At 52.5% G+C, this 19,745-nt stretch overlaps 1 protein-coding gene across 6 annotated transcripts in view; it reads right to left on the bottom strand.

Annotated features, from left to right (window-relative positions):
• Positions 1-13,200, bottom strand: part of PKDCC (protein kinase domain containing, cytoplasmic) — a 37,941-nt gene extending 24,741 nt beyond the window's left edge. For 3 of the 6 annotated variants that reach the window (XM_072856819.1, XM_072856822.1, XM_072856820.1), the window contains exon 1: positions 12,150-13,193. In XM_072856819.1, coding sequence (XP_072712920.1) covers positions 12,150-12,818 — 669 coding nt within the window. In that variant the 5' untranslated portion in view covers positions 12,819-13,193. Of the gene's footprint in view, positions 1-12,149 lie in introns of all 6 variants that reach the window. The other 3 variants (XM_072856818.1, XM_072856816.1, XM_072856821.1) reach the window with 3 other exon arrangements.
• Between the last annotated feature and the right edge of the window lie 6,545 nt (positions 13,201-19,745).

A 19,745-nucleotide genomic window follows, 5' to 3' on the forward strand; every position in this document is an offset into this window, starting at 1 on the left:
ATATGGAAGACAAACAACAATTATACATTCATTTGATTATAAAAACATAATACATACATATCCGTACACACAAAATATTGAGAAATTAGTCTTATCTATTTATGTGCATATAAACACATAAGTGGAAATGAATTACAGTATCTATTTGTGTCTATTTTATCTCAATCCATGAATGCCAATAGTAACAATAATTATCTAGACTTGTTCTCAGAGAGCTGGAACTTTGCTTGTAAGTAATTCTTGCATTTCAGTATCCAATTTGTACCTCAGCAAAAGTCTTCACTGCCCAAGCATCTGGGTATTCCGTGTATATTTTACTGTATTAATACCCATTTAATCACTTCAGTCATTGTGGAAGCTTAAATGGCCTGATCCAGTTTTGGTTTCATATTAAATTGCTCTTTACTCCCACAAGAAAATTTTCTTGCACGAGTACTGCTGAACTTAATCAATCTTACAAGCTGAAAAACACAGTACTGAGCAAGTTAGCGTAGGTCTAACTCAAGAAATATATAATCTAACCTGAGCTCTTTATTGCTTTTACTTAAGTGAAACCTCTCCAGATGCAGTGTTATTACATAATTATACAGAGTTATAAAAGCACAGCAGTCTGAGATATAAAGGATTTATTGGGCCGCATTTATACTTTTCTAAACAAACTTCTGAAACTAAATGCAAAAATGCATGTGTAATTACATGGCCATATTTGTATGTGCAATTACCATGATTGCAAACTGGGCAAGTCCCAACAGCCAGTTAAGCATCTAAAATGGTCACATTCATCCCCTCCTGATGAACCACCACCCAGCATACAGATGTTACAAAATACTGAGTATATATAGATGCAAAATATTCCAAGACAGTAATTCTTAGGCCTTTCGTTTAAGAAGCTGACTTATTAAGACACAGAAACAAGTACAGAGGTACTACCCAGAATACTTTTTTTTCCCTTCCTTTTGTTTTTGTCCAATCCACTTTAAGGTCTGAAATGAGACAAAATGGTTTGTATTCCCAGACGGTGAAGTAAGAAACAGATAGCTGGATGCATCCAATAACAAGAAAAATAACCACACAGGGAAACTGAATATAGTTGGAAGCAAAAGATGAGCCAAAGTATCTCCTCTATCTGAAATTCTATTAGGTTGGACATCATTCTCAGCGTCGCAAAGCTACACTTTAGATATATTCAAGAGTGATGGTTTTCATATGCCTTTTCAGCATGGTTCCAATTAAATGAATGGAAAGAAATACAATCCCACATCTTTTTGCTATCTCGAGTCACTGCATTTAAATGCCACCCCAATATATTTTTGTGTAGAATCTGATAGCAAACAGTCACAATACTGGGATGCCTTTCTGTCTGTTTGGAAAAACGTATGCCAGATATGAAATGTTGACCTGTTCTCACATCATCTGCCATAATTCATTTCGAGTAGCCCTGTTTACCGAATCCTCCCCTCACTGTTTGGATTTTCTCAGTCGTAAAGGCTCGGTCCTGCATCTTTACGCACCCAAGACTCCCCCTGACTTCAATGGTCTTCAGGCACGCTGGGCACACAGGGTCAGCCCCCGCGAAAGTTATATTGCTTTGTAGGAGCCCATGTCCCTACAGCTGGCCAGTTCACCTCCCTTTATAATTCCCTTTTACTACAAATTATGGGGACAGAGGTGCCCCTTTCAGAGAGGCTGGGGCGAGGGGGAGGGCGAAAGCAGAGGTCAGTCCCTACACAAAAGCTGACAAGCTGACTGAATAAAAACACAAAATAAAGGAGCTTATTAAGCTGTCATCAGCAGGGTAAGTCTGTGCAAACAACGGGCCCTCCTGCATTAGCGTAGGCACCCTAGCTGGATTTTCAGAAAAATAAATGTCAAGCCAGAACCTCCACCAAAGTGTTACATTTCATTTATAGAGCTTGCTCAGTCGGGAACAGTAGGACCGGCCACCTTCCCCAACGGGGGCTCCGGCCACCTTCCCCAACGGGGGCTCCGGCCACCTTCCCCAGCCGGCTCGGCTCGGCTCTGCCCGGCTGCGGCAGAACTGCTGCTCCGGTACGGGAGGGCAAAACTCCCCTGCAAAGACCATGCGATTTCCCTAAAAATGACAATGCACTGTGAATCTTTTCCTTTGCCTTGCTAGGTTTTACCCTTAATGTTCACCATTTTTAGATTTTTCTCTACAACCACAAAAGCTGGACATTTCTCCCTTTTTTCTTTAATGAGCATGGGATTTCCATGACTCCAGGAACAGGAACTTCGAGAACACTATTTCCAGCCGTAATATAAGTGACACACTCAACTGCATTACACCAGAAGTAATTTCTAGAAACCTAATTCTCTTCTCTTTTAATTTGGACTTGCCCAGACTAACTACAGTAAGGCCTAACTGCTGCCCACAATAGAAAAGTGCAATTAAAGAAAATCTCACTTTTATGAAAAGCAACAGTAGTCAGCACTTGCCACAGCCTTTAATTTCAAAAATACACGGACACAGGCTTGCTTAATCAGAACTGGTTGTGCCAAGACTGTATTTTGTAGTGACTTGGTGCCCAGGGGAAACAAAAAGCTCCTGCTGGCATTGCTAGCCATTTGATGAGCCGTTTGAGCTGCTACGTGTCAAAACCAGAACAGCACATTTCAGAAGCTCTTGCTACTTTATCGCTATCAAAGTGAATGTAAGATTTTTTTATGGACCCAGTCCCTGGGTTCACCTCTCATTCCTGGAGCACTGGGACAGTCCCTGTGAGAGCAGGAACGTACAGCACTGCCTGATACAGCTATGATTTACCCATACATGATTTGAGACATTCATGTCATTCTAAGATCTAGTCACCCCTCGGGTTTTAAATATTTCCCTTCATTGCTGATGGTATATACATATATAAATATACACACATCTGATGGTATATACATATATAAATATACACACATATATACAGAAGCACATATATATATATTTGTGTATATATGACATAAGTATATGTGTGTTTATATACAATATATACACATAATATTTGTATCTATATTTTAATATGTTTGAAATGTATATAAATATATATTAAAATGTTTTTATATATTGCCACACCTACTCAGCCCAAAAGCATTTGCAAACCTGTAACATGCATCTCCCTGGAAAAAGGATGGGTTCCCTGAAAGGCCCAAACTTAATAAAGATCGATCCAACATCGGCCTTCCTGCTACAGGATATACACAGATGATGCACAAGAAGTTAATTGATTTTCCTCACTGAAATCTAGCAGTCAAGCCCTGCCAAGTGCTGAGCTTCATTGGAAAAAGACTTTCATACAGGGCACCCCCAGCACCACGCAGAACCTTTTCAGAGCGGGACCAAAACTGCACGCTGACAGCTGTGAGGCAGGATTTCCTCTGCTGCTGGACACTGGAACCGAGAGCAAGCTGTGGGAAATTCAAATATTAACCTCTAAATTCACAGCTCTGCCTAGGCTTTTATTTATAAATGCATTATTGCGATTAGCACTAAACTCCAGAAGAGCTAGAAGGTACAAGAATCTCATACCTGGCACTGTTACTAGACATGAAAGTTCATTAATAGAAAAATTGGAATGTATTATTTAGAAACACGCACATATGTATATCTAACCATATCTGTCGGTATATCCACAGAGGTCCACAGATACCTCCATATATTTTATATGTACGTGTGTGTATATATAGCCATATAGACCTGCTGTTCTGACACATATTATGTTGGCTATAATCTTATGATTTAGTAACGTTATCTCCCTTTTACCCTCCCTGCTTTCCTTACACTCTGAAGTGGAAAATTCTTCTACTTAAAAACATTTACAGCACTTCGGATTTGCATTGCACTGCACAAGCTCAAGGCCCAACCCTGCAAATATTTAGTCACACAAGTAGCCTACTCTTGTAAAGCCTTCCAGTGAAGACAAATAGATCACTCATACAACCATGATTTCAATGGAAACGGGCTGCTATCACTAGAGGCACAGTTCATTATCTTGTAAATAGCCAGACCAGAAGCTCCCCTGACCTCCATCCACAGGACTGCGTTCAGTTCCACTGCACCACAAGTTTAACCCTTCGTTATGATGTGACTTTGCACTATGAAACTCTGTGCATCCCATGTTCAGAAAAGCTTAACTTGGATTCATTAGACCCATCTGTAAAATTCTTCTTTCTTAGGTATCTGAGCCGTATCACTGCGTACTTTATCATGGCAAGCTTTAAAATAAGCTTGGAGTCCATCTGCAGCTACATAGTCCAAGAAAAAAGCAACTCTTTCCAAACTATGTTGTTCCAAATTCGGCCTAAAACAATATAAAATATCCATGTTTGGTGTCTACTAGCTAAACTGAGTGGTTCAGCTGAGTGTGACAAAAAATAACTCCTTTAAAATTAGTCTAGAGTCAATATTAGTATTAGCATAGTGCCTGTGAGAACTAGTCAAGTTTTTCATGGCCATCACAGAAATGAAAAATTGCAATGGGACTCAGATGCCACAAGGCACCAACCTGAACCATCAGATGACCATGTTGGCACAAAAATGCATGAAAAAGACCTTTAAAAAAACCAGCCTGTATGTCTGACACAGACACTTCATAAACCAGGGCTGCAACACTTCTAAGCGTGGGCCAGCTCATGCCCGAGTCCACCAACGCTGTCTGCGTCTGCGCGGCAAGCAGAGGGCCAGAGGAGCAGAGCTCTGCCAGCCCTGGTGTGCCCTTCCAGGGGTCATCTCCCGCCTCCTTGGCTAACCACCACAGCTCTACCAGCCCTTCCCAAAATATGGCTGCAACGAGAAGACAGAGCATGTACAAAAGGGCCACAGCCATCCATTGCAAGGATAGGATACAATAGAGTGCAATGGAATGGAATGGAATGGAATAGAATGGAATGGAATGGAATAGAATAATTTCAGTTGGAAGGGACTTACAACGATCATCTAGTCCAACCGCCTGACCACTTCAGAGCTGATCAGAAGTTAAAGCATGTTAGTAAGGGCATTGTCCAAATGTCTCAAACACTGATAGGCTTGGGGCATCGACCACCTCTCTAGGAAGCCTGTTCCAGTGTTTGGCCACCCTCTCGGTAAATAAATGCTTCCTAATGTCCAGTCTAAACCTCCCCTGGCACAGCTTTCAGCCATTCCCACGCATCCTATCACTGGATACCAGCAAGAAGAGGTTTACCTCGCTACCCTACATTTAGGGGGGGGGGGGGGGGAAGTGAAAAAGAGAAATTCTAAAAAACATCTGCTTTCCCTTGCAATTCTGCCCTGATCATAATTAATTTCCAGGCCAGGATATTCACAGGGTGGAGTGGCCTTGTTCACTCACTGTCACTCCTATGAAAAAAGGCAAGCAGCAAGGGAGAACTTGACCGTATTCACAGCATCCCGTGGTGACCAGAGATCTCCCCGAGCCTCTGCACAGAAGGAGCAGTGCTGGGCTCCCCTGAAGGAAACTGGATGAGGTTGCAAGTCATCAGCTCCCATAAAGGAGGCAGAAATTCAAACCAGAGTCTTCTGGAATGATTTACATGGCACATAAAACTGAGAAGCAATCATAGAAATCATTCAACAAATTATTGGGATTAGTTTTATGAATGCTGCTTTCAAAAGAACGGGCGATGTAGACCTTTTAACTTATGTGATGGCACGTGCCTTATGGAAAGCTGCTCCTGCCAACAGCTTTGCAAGTTGAACACCCTCTGCCATCCCATGCAATTCAATGGGAAAAACTGTTATTTGGCGACGTACAGCTTGCCTTCCAGTGACACGAACGATTAGAGTTGGTTTGCAATTGTATCAGCTCTGCACTTCCAGCAGCTCTGGAGTTCTTGTTAACAGATCCTTTCTTCACTCTTAAAAGTGCAGGATAACATCTGGGCCTTTTGGGAAGCAGTCTCACAATAAAGAAGCACTTTGTATAATTCTTCTTTCCTCGCCAAACCGCATCTGTCTGCTCTCTCTGCCCTTCTCCACTCCACCCCGAGCTCCTTGGGGCTGTGAGGACATCTGTTCGCAGCAGCGAGCTGTCTCCACCGAGCTATCAGTAGGTGGCACTGCCTGCTTTTTTCTCTCCACCCACGTAAATGTCCAGTGCTGACACCCTGTATTGACCACCACCACCACCAATTTTGAAGGATGCTCAGGTGACTTAGACGCCTCATCTCCTGCAAGATCCACCTACGGCAACGTCAAGCAGTGAGGTGGAGTGACCGGGACAAAGACACAGCTCCATCTCTGCTCGCCGGGCAGCGGTGGTGGCAGCTTTACCAGAGGAAGGAGGCGGCGAGTGAGCGGTGCGAACCTCTCCTGCCGACTCACCAGGATTCGGCAGGCTCATCTGCCCATGACCTGAAGTTCCTCTGATCCTAATGCCAGTTAAACGGATGGTGTCAGCCTGGTCTTGCACCGTGTGTGGTGGCCTCATTCATCTTTAGCCAACCTGTCCCAAAAAGTAGCTCAGTTGAGCTACTTTAGAAAAGCATTAGAAAAAATTCCCCATCTAAACCCACCCTCCTACTTGCAGCAATCCCCTGCTGATGACGGCATGTGGAGAGTATGGTCAGACCCCAGCCAGCCCCAGCCCCAGCCCCAGCCCCAGCCTGGAAGGTTAATTCTCATTAGGCGCTTGGTTTTGAAAGGTTTCCTCCCAAGAGCTGTGAACCTCTGCTGCTCCATCCAAAATTCAGAATGACAAATTCTCCATGTAGTCACCCAGCAGCTGGTATCAGCAGTCACAGCACTCTTCTCGGGCATGCCATTCCCAAAGCTGTCATGGTCCAACTGCAGCCCAACTGCAGAACAAGGTTTGTTGCTGGGAATCCTCACCACTGCCACCACAAAGGGGATTCAATGCCCACCCGCTGGCAACAGGGAAAAGATCCCCAAGTAGCTGTTTCCACCATGGCTTGACGTCCCTTTTCCCCCTCCTCTCTATGAAAACAAGAGTGGATTCAAGCAAGAAGGATGGGGAAGGACCAGACCTTCAAGAATCCATACACTTCCTATGCAAATGTATTTGCACTGGAAATTAATTGTATATTGACTTCCTTCAGACTTGGAAAGACTGTCTACTTCCACTTGGAATAAGCAAACCGTATACAAAGCTTTACTATTTTAATTCTCACATTAAAATTGAAACTGCCCCATCCTGCCAGCTATGCATATGTATAGGGAAACCATCAGGGTAAAATGTCTGCTAATTATCACATGTAAAGAAAAGAAAACCTCATTTAAAAATAGGTATTTAAAAATATCGTGACCGGCTAGCACATCTTAAGTGTACTGAACTTGTCAACAGCAAGTGATGTATTATTTTCAGTACTATTTTATTCAATGAATTTTCTAAGTGATAAATATTCTCACTGTAATCGTGACCGTTTGAAACAAATCAGCAACAAATATACTAGAGCTAACTGAACCAATTCATGCAGAAACTGCTTTGACATCGTAACTTGGGTGGTGACTTTTTTATCGTTGATGCTATCTCAGTATTTCATCTGCATGTTTTAACTTTACACTAAAGCTAAATAAGCCAAATGAAACGGCCTTGTCTGGGCAGACAGCAAACCAGTGGTTCTGTTAGCAGTTGGTGTCTTCCACTGGCTTCAGACAAAGACAACCCTTTTTCTTGAGCTTTTGTTTTTGTTTTTAAGAAAGCGGTAGCTCCTTCTTAAATGAATCATTGTGAACTCACACTAGAAGTGCTGATAAATAGCTGTCACAGAAATAAGCTTGCACTTTTCCGAACGTCTGCACTTTCAAATCTTCCCTCCCCTCTCTTCAGCTTCAGTAATGCAAAGGAAGAAAGAATTCCTCCAAAGAACCGCTTATGCCCATGAATGGCAACACCCTTAATTCTGATACTCCAGGGCTATAATTACATTATTACAGTAAATCAAACGTTGCCTTTGTGTCTTTACAATTGCGCTCATTGTTTGAAATTAACTGCAAATGGTTTGATTTTCTTTTCTTCCTCAAATATGGGCAGGGAGGAATTAAAGCACACTAAATCATCTGCCCCACTAAAATGCACAGAAAGCCAGGATTCAGACAGCAGCATTTGAACTTTGCAAGAAAAGAAACCGCAGCACGGAGGGAAAGGAAGAGATCAGGCACCACATTTGACACAGAGCGACTGCAAAGCAATTAGCGGGCCGCTAAATCCTCTGTTACAATAAATCAGTGACCCAGTTCCCCCTCTTCCCCAGTGCCCTTCATTATAAAATCAACTTTAATGAACTACCCCTCTCTTCCCCACTCCAAAGCAAATACATTTCCAGTGCAGTCTGCACCTGCCCTTCCCAGCGGCTGCCGTGCCAGGGAGCCTCGGGCAGCCCCGGCGAGCTGCAGCGGGCCGGAGGCTGCCTCAGACTGCGGGGGCAAGGGGGGCGATGGCCCAGTGCTGGCACTTCAGCGGGCATACAAGCGATGGGCAGAGCATGGCCCAGCACTTCGGCGGGCATACAATGATAGGCAGAGCATGGAAATAAAAATAGGAAGGCAAGCTGCCTTCGCCTCAGTGTTGGCTAATGCGAATCCACTCTCCCTCTTGCCAGTTTTCCACGTTTCTTTTGATAGACTTGATTCGCCACATCTGCCGAAGCTGACACATCTGGCTCCTTCCCCAGGCGGAGGGCACGGTAGATATGTCAACATGTTGTCTGAAGGCAGTGGTACTTTCTGGAAAGAGCTCTTTTCCCCTCTATCATATATTGTACAATAATCAAGTCTTTTAAAAGGATGGCTGGGGGGAAAAAAAAAAGAAAAAGAAAAAGAAAAAGCTGATTTTGACAAGAGACAGGCCAGAATGGGAACTGCTGAGACAGTATAGAACAAGCCTGTTATCTTACAAACTACACTTCAGGCTGTCAGCTGCCAGAGATTTACAGGAAAACCCCCTTTCCTAGGACTGAACCGACACGAAACTTTATTTCCAGCAAAAGAAACTCATGAACGCATTCACCCCGAATAGCCCCTGACCGGGGCCGGGGATGCTCCAGCGCGGCCGGGCGCAGAGGAGGACAGGGCAGCCCGGGGGAGGGCGGCTGCCCCCGCCGCGCCGCTCCCCTGCCCACGGCGGCCCGGCGGCCTGCGGGGACGGCTCGCCGGGTGCGGGGGACGCTTCCCGCCCCGCCGCGGCGGGGGTAGGCGGAGGAAGACCTCCCGCTTGCCTCAAGCCAGCCCCGGTTCGCCGCCAGCCCCGGGCGGGCGGCTGCGGGGATCCCGCCGGCTCCAGCCGGGGGCAGGTGGCAGCGCGGGCCGGCGCTCGCTCCCGCCGCGGCGCGGAGGGAAAAGCATCGCTCCGTGCCCGAAACCCTCCCGGCTCCCCCCTTCCTGCCCCCAGCCGGGGCTGCCCACGGCCCTGCCCTGCCCGCCCCTGGCGCGGCAGGGCGGCAGGAGGCTGGCACGGCCTTCCAGCTATTTATAGCAGCCGGCTCCTACCGGGCTATGCCGGGAGCCGCCGGGGGGGAAGGAGCAAAACAGAGGTAAGGAGGGAAGGCAGAAAAGCTCCCGGCCTTTGCTGGCCCAGTAGATGTTGCGTGCTGCCTGTGGCATCGGTCGGCAGTATGGGTCCCACTGCTCCAGTGGAAGCTGAAGCGCCTGTCAAAAGCCAGAGGAGAGGAGATTTTGAACTGATCTCCTCTCCCTCGGCCGCAAACCCTGGACAGTGATTTCTAAGCCCTGGGCTGGCTTCCGCTGAAAGCAAGCTAAAAATCAGTCTTGAGGTCGGCGCATCCTGTCCCCTTTGAGATTTTAACAGAGACATACTCAATAAATTTCACGTCGCTCGCTGGTGCCCATTTTCTGCACTGGTTTTACGACTCCAGCGTGACACCAGCGACCTATTCCTGGCCCACACGGCTGCCCCAACCATGCCTAGATAAAGCCCGTCAGGTCGATTTTTATAGTCTCCTTTCAAGGGAATGTCTTATCAAATGTTTATCCCTCACTCACGCCGCAGTAACCTCGCCCCGTGCGTCCCTAGAATGAAATACGTTGCACAAAAAGGCCGCTGCTGGACGGGAGCTCAGGGCTCCTCTGACCTCAGCCAGGCAGCTCTGCCAGGGGCTGATGGAGACAGAGGGCAGACAAAAGGAAACATGATGACAAAATCAGAACGAAAAGGAAAACATGTTTCTGATTTAAGCGTAATCTATTTTTAAATTGGGTGGCATGTAAATATGAGGCCCTAATTAACACGCGGGATTTTTGCCCGTGAGAGCATTTTCCCAGCACAGAGGCTGGGCGTGTTTCTCCTCCCAGCACTTCTGGAAGCGCCTGCTCATCCTCCAGCTGCTCCAGCCCCAGCCCTCCTTGCCAAGGGAGACCCCGCATCTCACCTTCGCTCCCCTCTCCAGAGCCCACCTGACATCACGAAAGGCAGGAGTGAATTCCTGCGGCTCCTCCGAGGTTCACTGCAGGGGGAGCGATGCTCCAGGCAGCTTCAGCAGGGCAGCCCATGCTGCCAGCCCGCTGCCAGCAGGCCCGCTGCCCACACACGCAGAAACACCACGGCGGCTGCTGGGGGCCCTTCACAGGCAACGCAGCCCCCTTCCATTCTTCCAACGTCATCTTTCCAGAGCAGAAACCTACACGAGTAACACGGGGAAGAAACACTAGCGCTGACCGAAATGACCCGCAAGTTTAAAAACACTGGCTTCAAGCTCGACCTGGCCAGCTTGCGTCCACTGAGCAAGAAAAACAATCTTGGGGAAGAAAAAAAAATCTCCTCCGCGTTTACAACTGTAGGGTGTATTTCCTGCTGTCAACTCAATCAGTACCGATGGCTGCACCCAAGCATGGGTTTCCCAACAAGAATTCATCGCAGCAACAGAGGAGCAAGTAACAGCCTTACTAGGAGCACAGCTCTTTGTAACTTGCTACATGTTGTTCTCCTTATGTATTATAGTTAGACCTGGCACCGCTGAGGAAAGAATATGGAAATAGGAAGGAAGGAAGGAAGGAAGGAAGGAAGGAAGGGATTTTAATATCTGCTTTCTTGTCGTGGATAAATCATGACTACCCTTTCTTTGAACGGTATATGAAACTCGAGAGCTTTGATCGTTGGGATCTGAAGTTCTCGTGGGGGAGCTGGTACTCCTGCTGCTGCTGCTGAAGAAACACAAAACTCCTTTACTCGATTCAGTTCAAAAAGCACCTACTGTGAGACCGTCTGGTCTAACGTTCATTTTTTATTCTCCTGCAACGCTCACGCTATGCGAAACGCAATAGGAATTTCCATACCGGCATTTACATCCAAATGGACCCGTTGAGATTCATGCTGATGCGTAACAGCCCTACTATGCAGCCCTTCTGGCAAGTGCCGCGGTGCCGGCGCGCTGACTAACAGGACTAACACTCGCCCTGCCGCGCTCGGCTGCTCCGCGGGCTGCTCCGTGTGCCAGGCCCGCCAGTACCCAGCGCAGGGTGCCCCGTACCCGAGAGCCACGGCAGGCGCGGCCCGGGGGGCCCCCTCCGCCTCCTTCTCTCCAGGGGTGCCCGGAGCAAGCGGCGCTTGCACGCCAGACGGCCTTTACCTCCTACACTCGGGGAGCGCTTTTTCGTCGCCGAGCCCTTCCTCAGCCCTCTCCCTCGCCCCCCTTCCTCACCTCGGTAGTATTTACGAGGAAGAGCGAGCAGAAGAGCGAGGCCGGCCGTGGCGGGAGGACGCCGGGGAGGGGAGCCCCGCGCCAGGCGGCGGGGGGGCTGCGCCGCATCCCGCACCTTTCCTCGGCCTTGCCTCGCCCCCGGGCCCGGCGCGCCCCGCCGGGGCGAAGCACTTGTCGGCGGGGGCTGAGCACCGCTGCCGGTGCGCGGCTGCCGGCGGAGAGCGCCCATCGACGCGCCTCCCGCCTTCCCCGCGGACCCGCGATGGGCAGGGGAGGCGAGGGGCCGCCGTGCCCGCAGGGACCTCCGCGTCTGCGCCGCCGGCCCCCACCGCGCCTCCCGACGGGGCCGCGGCTCCCCACGCAGGGGGGGCACTCTCGGGGGGCTCCGCGGCACGGCCCCGGCCCGCCCCCCGCTCACGCTCGGGCCGGCGGCAGAAGCGCCGACAGGTTGCCCGCGGCGGGGCCAAGAAAGCGGCGCAACCCACCCGCCTCGGCGGGGCTCCGCGGCCGCCCGCGCAGGACCCGCGTACCTGCAGGACGTTGGCGTGGCGCAGCCGCTGCAGCAGGATCATCTCCTTGACGATCTTGTAGGCGGCCAGGCGGTAGCAGTCCCCCAGGGCGGAGAACTGCCGCACGCAGTGGGCGATGTCGTGCCCGCCGAAATCCACCGCCTTCAGCGCCACGGCCAGCGTGCGGTTGAGGACCGCCTTGTAGACCGCCTTGGTGTACCCCGAGCCCAAGTACTGCACGCCGCTGACATTGCGGATGTCGCGGCAGCCCAGCAGCGGCGGCTCCAGCGAGAGCTCGGCCGAGGCGCCGGCCCGCGGCCCCGCCGCCGCTCGGCCCCGCGGCCCCGGCGGCCGCGGCTGCTCCGCCGAGGTGCGCGGCGGCGCCAGGTCCATCAGGCGCCGCTCCCGCGGCCGCAGCGGCCGCCGCCCCGCCGCCGCCGCCGCCGCCCGGTGCTGCCGGTAGCGCAGCACCTCCTCGTAGCGCTCGCGGATCTGCCGCGCCAGGGCGGCCCGGCCGCCGCCGCCGCCCTCCTCCTCCGGCGGGTAGAGGGGGGCGCCGGGCGGGGAGGGGGGCGCCCCGTCGCGGGGCGGCGGGTGCTCGGAGCCGGGGATGAAGAGGAGGTTGAGCAGGGTGCCCAGGAGGAAGGCGAGGCAGCAGCCGGCCGCCACCGCCGTCTTCCTGCGCCTCATCGCCACTTCGCTGCCGGCTCGTCCAGCCTTTCGGGCTTCTCTCCTCTCGCCCCTTGCCCGGGAACCAGCGCCGAGGCTTTTCTTTTTTTCTGGTTTCCCCCCTTTTTTTTTCCTCCGGGCTGTGCCGGCGGCAGAGCGGACCCGGGCGCTCAGCCGGAGCTCAGCCCCTTACGGCGCGCCCGCATGACACTTGCCTCCCTGCTTTTAAGCCTCTGAAGCACTTATTATTAGCGGGACGCGGGGGGGGCGGGGGGGATCCCCGGCTCGCTGCCCCCGCCGACGCGCAGTGATTGACAGCCCGGCCCTTCCCGCGGCCCGGCCGAGCAGCAGGGGGGCCTGGGAAACGTAGTCCCCCGCGGAAGCCCCGCCGGCCTCCGGCGAGCCCGGGAGCCGGGACTACATCTCCCAGGCTCGGCCGAGCCCCCCGGCGGGGAAGGCGCGGGGCGGGGCGGAGCGGGGCGGGGCGGGGCGGAGCGGGCGGACCCCCCCGACGGGCGCCCGGTGCTGGGGGCGCCGCCGCCGGGGCTGCCGGGCTGGGCGGGCCCCGGGCGCTGCCGGCGGGCGAGGCGGGAGCCGCGGGGCTGTGTCCTTCCCACGCGTGTCCGCGCGGCGCGGGAAAGGCGCGCCGGCAGCGGTGTGTGCGGGGTGCCCCGGCCCCGTCTCCGTCCCTGGCAGCCGCGGCGGGGACACAAGCACCCCCGTACCCACAGAAAGGAGGGGGCTTCCCGTGCCTTTTCCCGGCACAACGCGGGCGCGGAGGAGGGCTGGGCCGGGGAGCGGGGAGATGGGCTCGGGGTGCGTGTCACGCACACGAGACTACAGCCACAAATCACGGTCTCGGCATGGAGTAGCCCCTGCCCTGCTGGAAATGGGAATTGCAGGGGTGAGCGCTAATGACATGGTTATCCATCAAGCCCACATTACGATGCTGTTAGCAACTAATTAACGAATACAATCAGCCCGCGAAACTTCCACAAAGGAAAGCCCATCAACAAGAGAAAAGCCGTAAAGAGTCAGGCGAGGCAAAGTTCACTACAATGGAAGCGGGAAATCATTGCTAAGAAGGGAAAGGGACGAGCCATTTAGGTAATACACATCGGACATGGGGGGGGGGGGGGCGAAGAAAGAAAAAGAAATCGGCGGCGGCTCTCCGGAGCCAGCGTGCTGTGGTCGCCAGCGTTTCCTCCAGAGCCGACAGAAAGCGGAGCTCGGGGAGGCTCAGCTCCCGGCCGCCGCCCGCCCGCTCCCGGCGCCCGGACTCGCGGGGAAGCGCTCGGGGGCCGGAGGCAGCGGCGAGGCCGGGCGGAGGCGGGCGGAGGCAGCCTGCGGAGGGGATGTGGGAGATCCACCGCCTCTCGCAGCAGCCTCGCCTTTCTGTCGCTGCCTCCCGAGAGCCCTCCGCAGTCGCCGGCGGCACGGCCCACCCGCGGCCCCGCACACGGGGCGGGCAGAGGCGCGGGCAGCTGCCCGCCCGCGACAGGCCGGACCGGGCGCCCCTTCCCGGAGGGACTCCCGGAGCCCGGCACTAAGCACCACATAAAAATAACGGGGGGCGCGGAATCACCAATTAAAATAGAAAGAACACCAGGGGGCCGTGCCCGGCGGGGCAGCAGGCTCCCGGGCGTGGCGTGGCGTGGCGTGCCGCCCAGCCCCCGCAGCCCCGCTGCGCGCTGCTCCGCGGTACCCGCTCCGCCCGCCCGGGCAGTGCCACCTGCCCTCCCCGCGGCTGCGGAGGACCACGGCCGGGGGTGGGAGGGAAGCTCGCCGTGGGTGTTGGGCAGCCGGGCTTTTATGCTTGCTGTATCCCGGCGGATTGGTGTTTGTTTTGGGTTTTTTTTCTTTTTTTTTTTTTTGGGGGGTGGTTGAGTTTTGGGGGGATTTGGGGGAGGGTCTTCCTCCCCTCCCCCAGTCGTTTCTGCTCTTACCTAGCGGGAGCAGCGGGTTTTTTACCTTTCAGCCAGGCCAGGGCAACTTCGTTGCCGATTTCCCGAGCCGGCCCCTGTTCCTGCTGCGCTCAGTGGCGTTTCACGGGTGTAGAGAAGGAGGACAGGGTTGCAGGCCGGGATAATTTTTTGCAAAGTAAGCGGGTTCATAATGATATGAAATGCGTTTCCAAAGCTGTGGGGACACCTGCAGCCCTCCCCGTTTTGAGTGGGATCCCCCCGACCCCCGCCGGCGGCGGGAGGCTCGGATTGCCTTCCCGCGGCCAGTTTGGAGATCCGAATGTACCGGACGTCCCCCGGGCAGGGCAGAGGGCTCCCGAGGAGGCACCGTGCAGTATTATCCACCCGGTCATCTTAAATGGCACATTGCAGACCAAGTCACCGCGGAGGGCTTCGCCGGTGCGCGCCTCCCGAGCCAAGCGCAGCCGCCGCGCAGCAGGCGCGCAGCAGGCGCGCAGCCCGCCGTCCTGCGCGCCCTCCGGAGAAATCAGGGCGCTTTGCCCGTGAGCACTTGAAACGTGCACGCTCGTCTGGATTTATGGCTTGGTCGATGTTAGCCAACACTTTCTATTACTGCACAGATAGAGTCAGGATAAAGTCGGAGCGGTTGTGCAAGCCGAGAAAGGAGGAGGCTCTGGAAACGTTACCACAAGCGGTGTGATCTCAGCGGAATATTTCTTACAGGCCAAACCGGGGGCGACCCGAGGCCGGCAGCCTCTCGGAGGAGGGAGCCGGCTCCTCCGAGGGGCCATGCCCGCCGCGAAAGGGGATGGTGCCCCGGGGGGTGCAGGCAGCCCCGGGGGAGCGGCTGAGGGCCCCTGGCAGTGCCAGCGCGGAGGGAGGGGGAAGCTTGCATTGCCGGGTACCTCGCAGGGCACCTGCACCCCTGGATGCTTTGGGGGCGGGGGGGGGTAGCCCTCCGCGAGGCGGAGGCAGTGCCCGCTCGTCGTGCAGGAGGGGAAGGAGAGGGTGGGCAGCGAAATGGCGGGGGCGGGCTCTTTGCTTGTCACCGTGAGGAGGCAGTGATTTAAGGGGAGCAGCCCAAAGGGCCGGGGAGCAGCCCAGAGCCGCCCTTCTTCTGCCTTTCCCTCGGCCTCTCCCCAGAAACGCGCCGCTTCGGGCCGGGCAGCGCCTGGCGCCGCGGAGGCTGCGCGCCCGCGGAGGCTGCGCGCCCGCCGCCGGCCCGCCGTGTTTGCGCAGTTTACGGGAACACAACCAGACTGCAAAACAGATGCTCCGCGAGCTATTAAAGTGGGCCACCTGTTTTTCACATCATGACCCATCTCAAAGCCGGTTTTCTTCATTACAGCCCTCCCGACAGATACCATGAAATACATCACTCATTTAGATATGGGAGCCGACCTCTGGAGGACGACTTGCGCGGAGCACTTTGATGTTGGGAGACAGATTTCAAAAGACAGAAAGCCCCTTCCATGGTTCTAATTACCCCGCGCCCGGGGCCTGCCACTGATTAGGGCGGCGGTGCCGGGGCGAGGCGGGCGGGCGGCCCGCGGGAGCGCAGCCGGGCGACCCGGCCCGTCTCTGCCCTGGCCTGCCCGGCTGGGCGAGGAGGGGCTGCCAGCCTCCTTAAACCGCGCTGCCGGAGAAACCAACCCGGGTGCATAAGCAGAGCTACCGACCGGAGCGGACAGCCGGCCGCGGCGAGCGGCGAAGAGCCCGCGCCGGCGCGGAAAGGGGGGACAGCCTCTTCTGCGTCCCCACCGCACCCCCTGCCGCCCCGCCGCCGAGGGAGGTTTGGGAGTAGGCGGCATCTGCTCCCGCAGCGAGGCTCTTGCAAGACGCTGCGCTGAAGCATTACCGACCTTGCTAACACTTCTGCTCGCATGCGAGCCTTTTATCTCGGCAGCGCAGTTGGAAAAGCTGAATCACCGCGGAGAGCGAGGACTGAGGGGTACTTTTTCATATGCAACAGGCTGCTCTTTATTTGATCTTCACAGTCCCTATTTCTATCAATATTCCTAAAGCTGAGGGATCAAACATGGAAAAATTAAAACCATGCTACCACGCTAAATAAGATTAAGATCGTGGCAATATATTGGCTGCTCCTTGGGGAAATCATTTTGTTGCTGCAGGAGCCATGGCCGTCCTGGAGGCAAAGCTTGTGTTTCAGGAATGGGTGACGGGAAAGAGAGGTTTGGGGACAGTCTGCATCCAAACCCGGCCAGGAGCAATCCCAAGCGCCCGTGCTCCTGTCCCCCTCTGTGCTCCCAGCCCGGCTGCATGGGCATCGCTGGTGTGTGGAGTCAGCGAACTTTGCCAAGCTAAGCTCAACTATCCCTGTTTTTACACCCACAAGCAGGCATCTTCAAGCGAGTCTCACTGTTAGTCTCAAGGGATTTTGACTCCAGGCCCCAAAAAAAGAAGTCCCACATTTTCAAGCGAGGGTAGCTTCAAGATCTCACTTAAAAACCACAACTGGAAATATGTTTGTGGGAGCTGGAATCTTTCAGAGCCTCTGCTGGGGGAAGTTTGTTCTTCTAGCATCTTCTTGATGTTCTGCACTTACATCACTCCCCTGTGACACTTAGGAGTTAATTTTTTTTGAGAGGACTTCAATAACCTTTTGAATTCCTGGCCACCTGTTCTGGCTGCTTATGTGGAAGGAGAGCTTTTTTTGGAAGGCCCAGCCTCAGCCGTGAGGCCAGAAGTCCCTTGAAAACGCGAGTCCATGTCCTGCATGCCTTTTTGCTGAGGGCTCCTCCGTGTCCAACCTCTCCGTCATTCCCTGCTTTGCCAAGGTCTCGTCAGCTTTCAGGGCAGGGTGGAAAGCCTCTCTTGCCTCAGGGATGTGGGGCCAGCGGTGGGCCTTTGCACGTGTGTATTTTGTAGCCTTTTGTAAGTTCTCTTACATGGCAAAATCTTTGTAGTGCTTTTTAGTTTAAACAAGATCTGTTTTTTTGACGATGTTTCTTCCTTTTCTCTCAGGAAACCCACTCCCTTGTATATTTGAAGCAGGCTGAGATGCAGCCAATTGTATTAGTTCTGGCTGGAGCAAAAATGCATAATGAAACACTGGATGTGTGGTGTAAGTCCAAAATAAATGGTCACTAGCAGAGCCAGCAAAAACCTGCAGACAGTCTGCAAAAAAGGAAAAGCTTGGACCCTACCTGTGGTGCTCTGCATTTTTCCAAAGGGAAAAACGAACTTGCGGTTTAGAGACCTTGGGAAGAGATGCTGGAGTACTGTGCCTTTTTGATTACATTTGTGAATTGTGATGATTCTTGCATTTTTTGTGAATACAGCATCTGTAAGTGGGAGAAGGTGTTTTATCTCCTAACCTGTATTCTCAAAGCACAGCAGTTTGGTTTTTATGTGCCAGATGTCAGTGTGCCCTGATTCTTCAGGCAGTTGGGATTAAAGCTTCCCTGTATCAGAGAGGTGTTACAAGGATAACTCCATTAATGTGTGTGGAAATCTGGTACTGCAGCGATAAAGACCTTGTAAATATTTACACAGACAGGCGAGCTCATGGAAATTTTACATTGTTAGCTTAACTTCATTACAAGGAAGTAGTTGAGAAAGTCAGCAGTATATTACATTCGCTTTTATTTTTAATTAAACATTGACATCTGGTGCTGCTTCAAGCCACAAGATTCAGAGAGTCGCTGCTCTAAATATTTGACAATCTGCAGGGAAATATCAAGTCTCAAGCAAAGGAAAAAAGTAACATAGCTGCTATAAGAATAAATCTTGCTAGTCAGACCTTTTACACTTTTAAGAGTTAATAAAATAGTGGGTAAAGAACAACCAGAGGATATAATTTGTTTGGACATTCAAAAGCCTTTTGATAAACACCCATACAAGAAACTGTTAAGGAAACTTGGTAACCACAAAGTGAGAGGTAAAGTCCTGTCATGGATTAAAATCTGGTTATAAATGGGTATGGAATAAATGGCCAATTCTAGTAGGGAAAGAGATTAATAACGAGGTGCCCTAGAGAGCAGGACTCAGACCAATATTGTTTAATGCTTTATTAATAACCTGAGGGTGAATAGTGAAGTGGCAAAAGTTGATGTCAATAGAAAAGTACTTAGCTTAGGTCAGGAGCAACTTCAGAAGAATTTAATAAAATGGCAGGACCATGTGCAGAAGTATGAGGGCAGCTTGGAAAGTGCCTTCAAGACCTACGGCAGTGCTCCCGCTCCTCCTGGCACGCGGGGACTGACAAAGGGACAGGGCCTGTCCCACATCTCTACAAAGGTGAGGGCACGTAAGCTGAGGACAGGCAGATGTTTCCAAGCATCTCAAGTACTTCTTCACTCCTCCTGGTTGTTGCCCAGCTCCCCTAGTTCGTTATGCCAGGAGGAAAGACTGAGCTCCCATACGGCAGGCCCCTCTACCAGTCTGTGAATAATAGCCCCGCAAACTCCTCCAGTAATTGTTTAAGAAAGCTGCTGTGAGTTCCCATGGCTGATTCTTCCCTGAGGACATGCCAAAGGCTCTAGGTCCCCTCTCAGAGGCATTTCAAAAATTACGTGTTTGGTCTGATGAGAGTGACACTGCAGCAAGCCTCAAGCCCTCTTAGTCTAAGAATGTAAGCTCCTGGGTGCTGCCTGGCACCTGGAAAAACAAAACCTGCCAGCACAGCTGGGGTGCAAATATCTGTATGCAAATAGTAGACACATCTTCTAGGTTGTAATGGGGTAAGGGCACAGGCAGCTGCCTGAGCTTATTGCCACTGAGCGTTTGGGTGAGTTGTTTAGGTGAGTTGTTTACTCTGTAGCTTTTTCTTCCCACTGATTTCACTTGCGGTGTGGCTGTGTCTTGCTAGACCTTGTTGATGTGAACTGCAGCATCATGGCCTGGCGCAGGCCTGAATTCACATTGCAAGCTCTGTATTTCAGCCTGATACGTGGAGAAATGTACTTACCAGCAGTCTGGATGACATTTGATGGTATCTTTGTGTAATCTCATTGCTGCCAGTCCTCTGTTCCAACTGTTCCATCTTCTCCACAGAGCCACC

The sequence above is a fragment of the Ciconia boyciana genome, chromosome 3 (genome assembly GCF_034638445.1).
Source record: "Ciconia boyciana chromosome 3, ASM3463844v1, whole genome shotgun sequence".
Lineage (NCBI taxonomy): Eukaryota > Metazoa > Chordata > Aves > Ciconiiformes > Ciconiidae > Ciconia > Ciconia boyciana.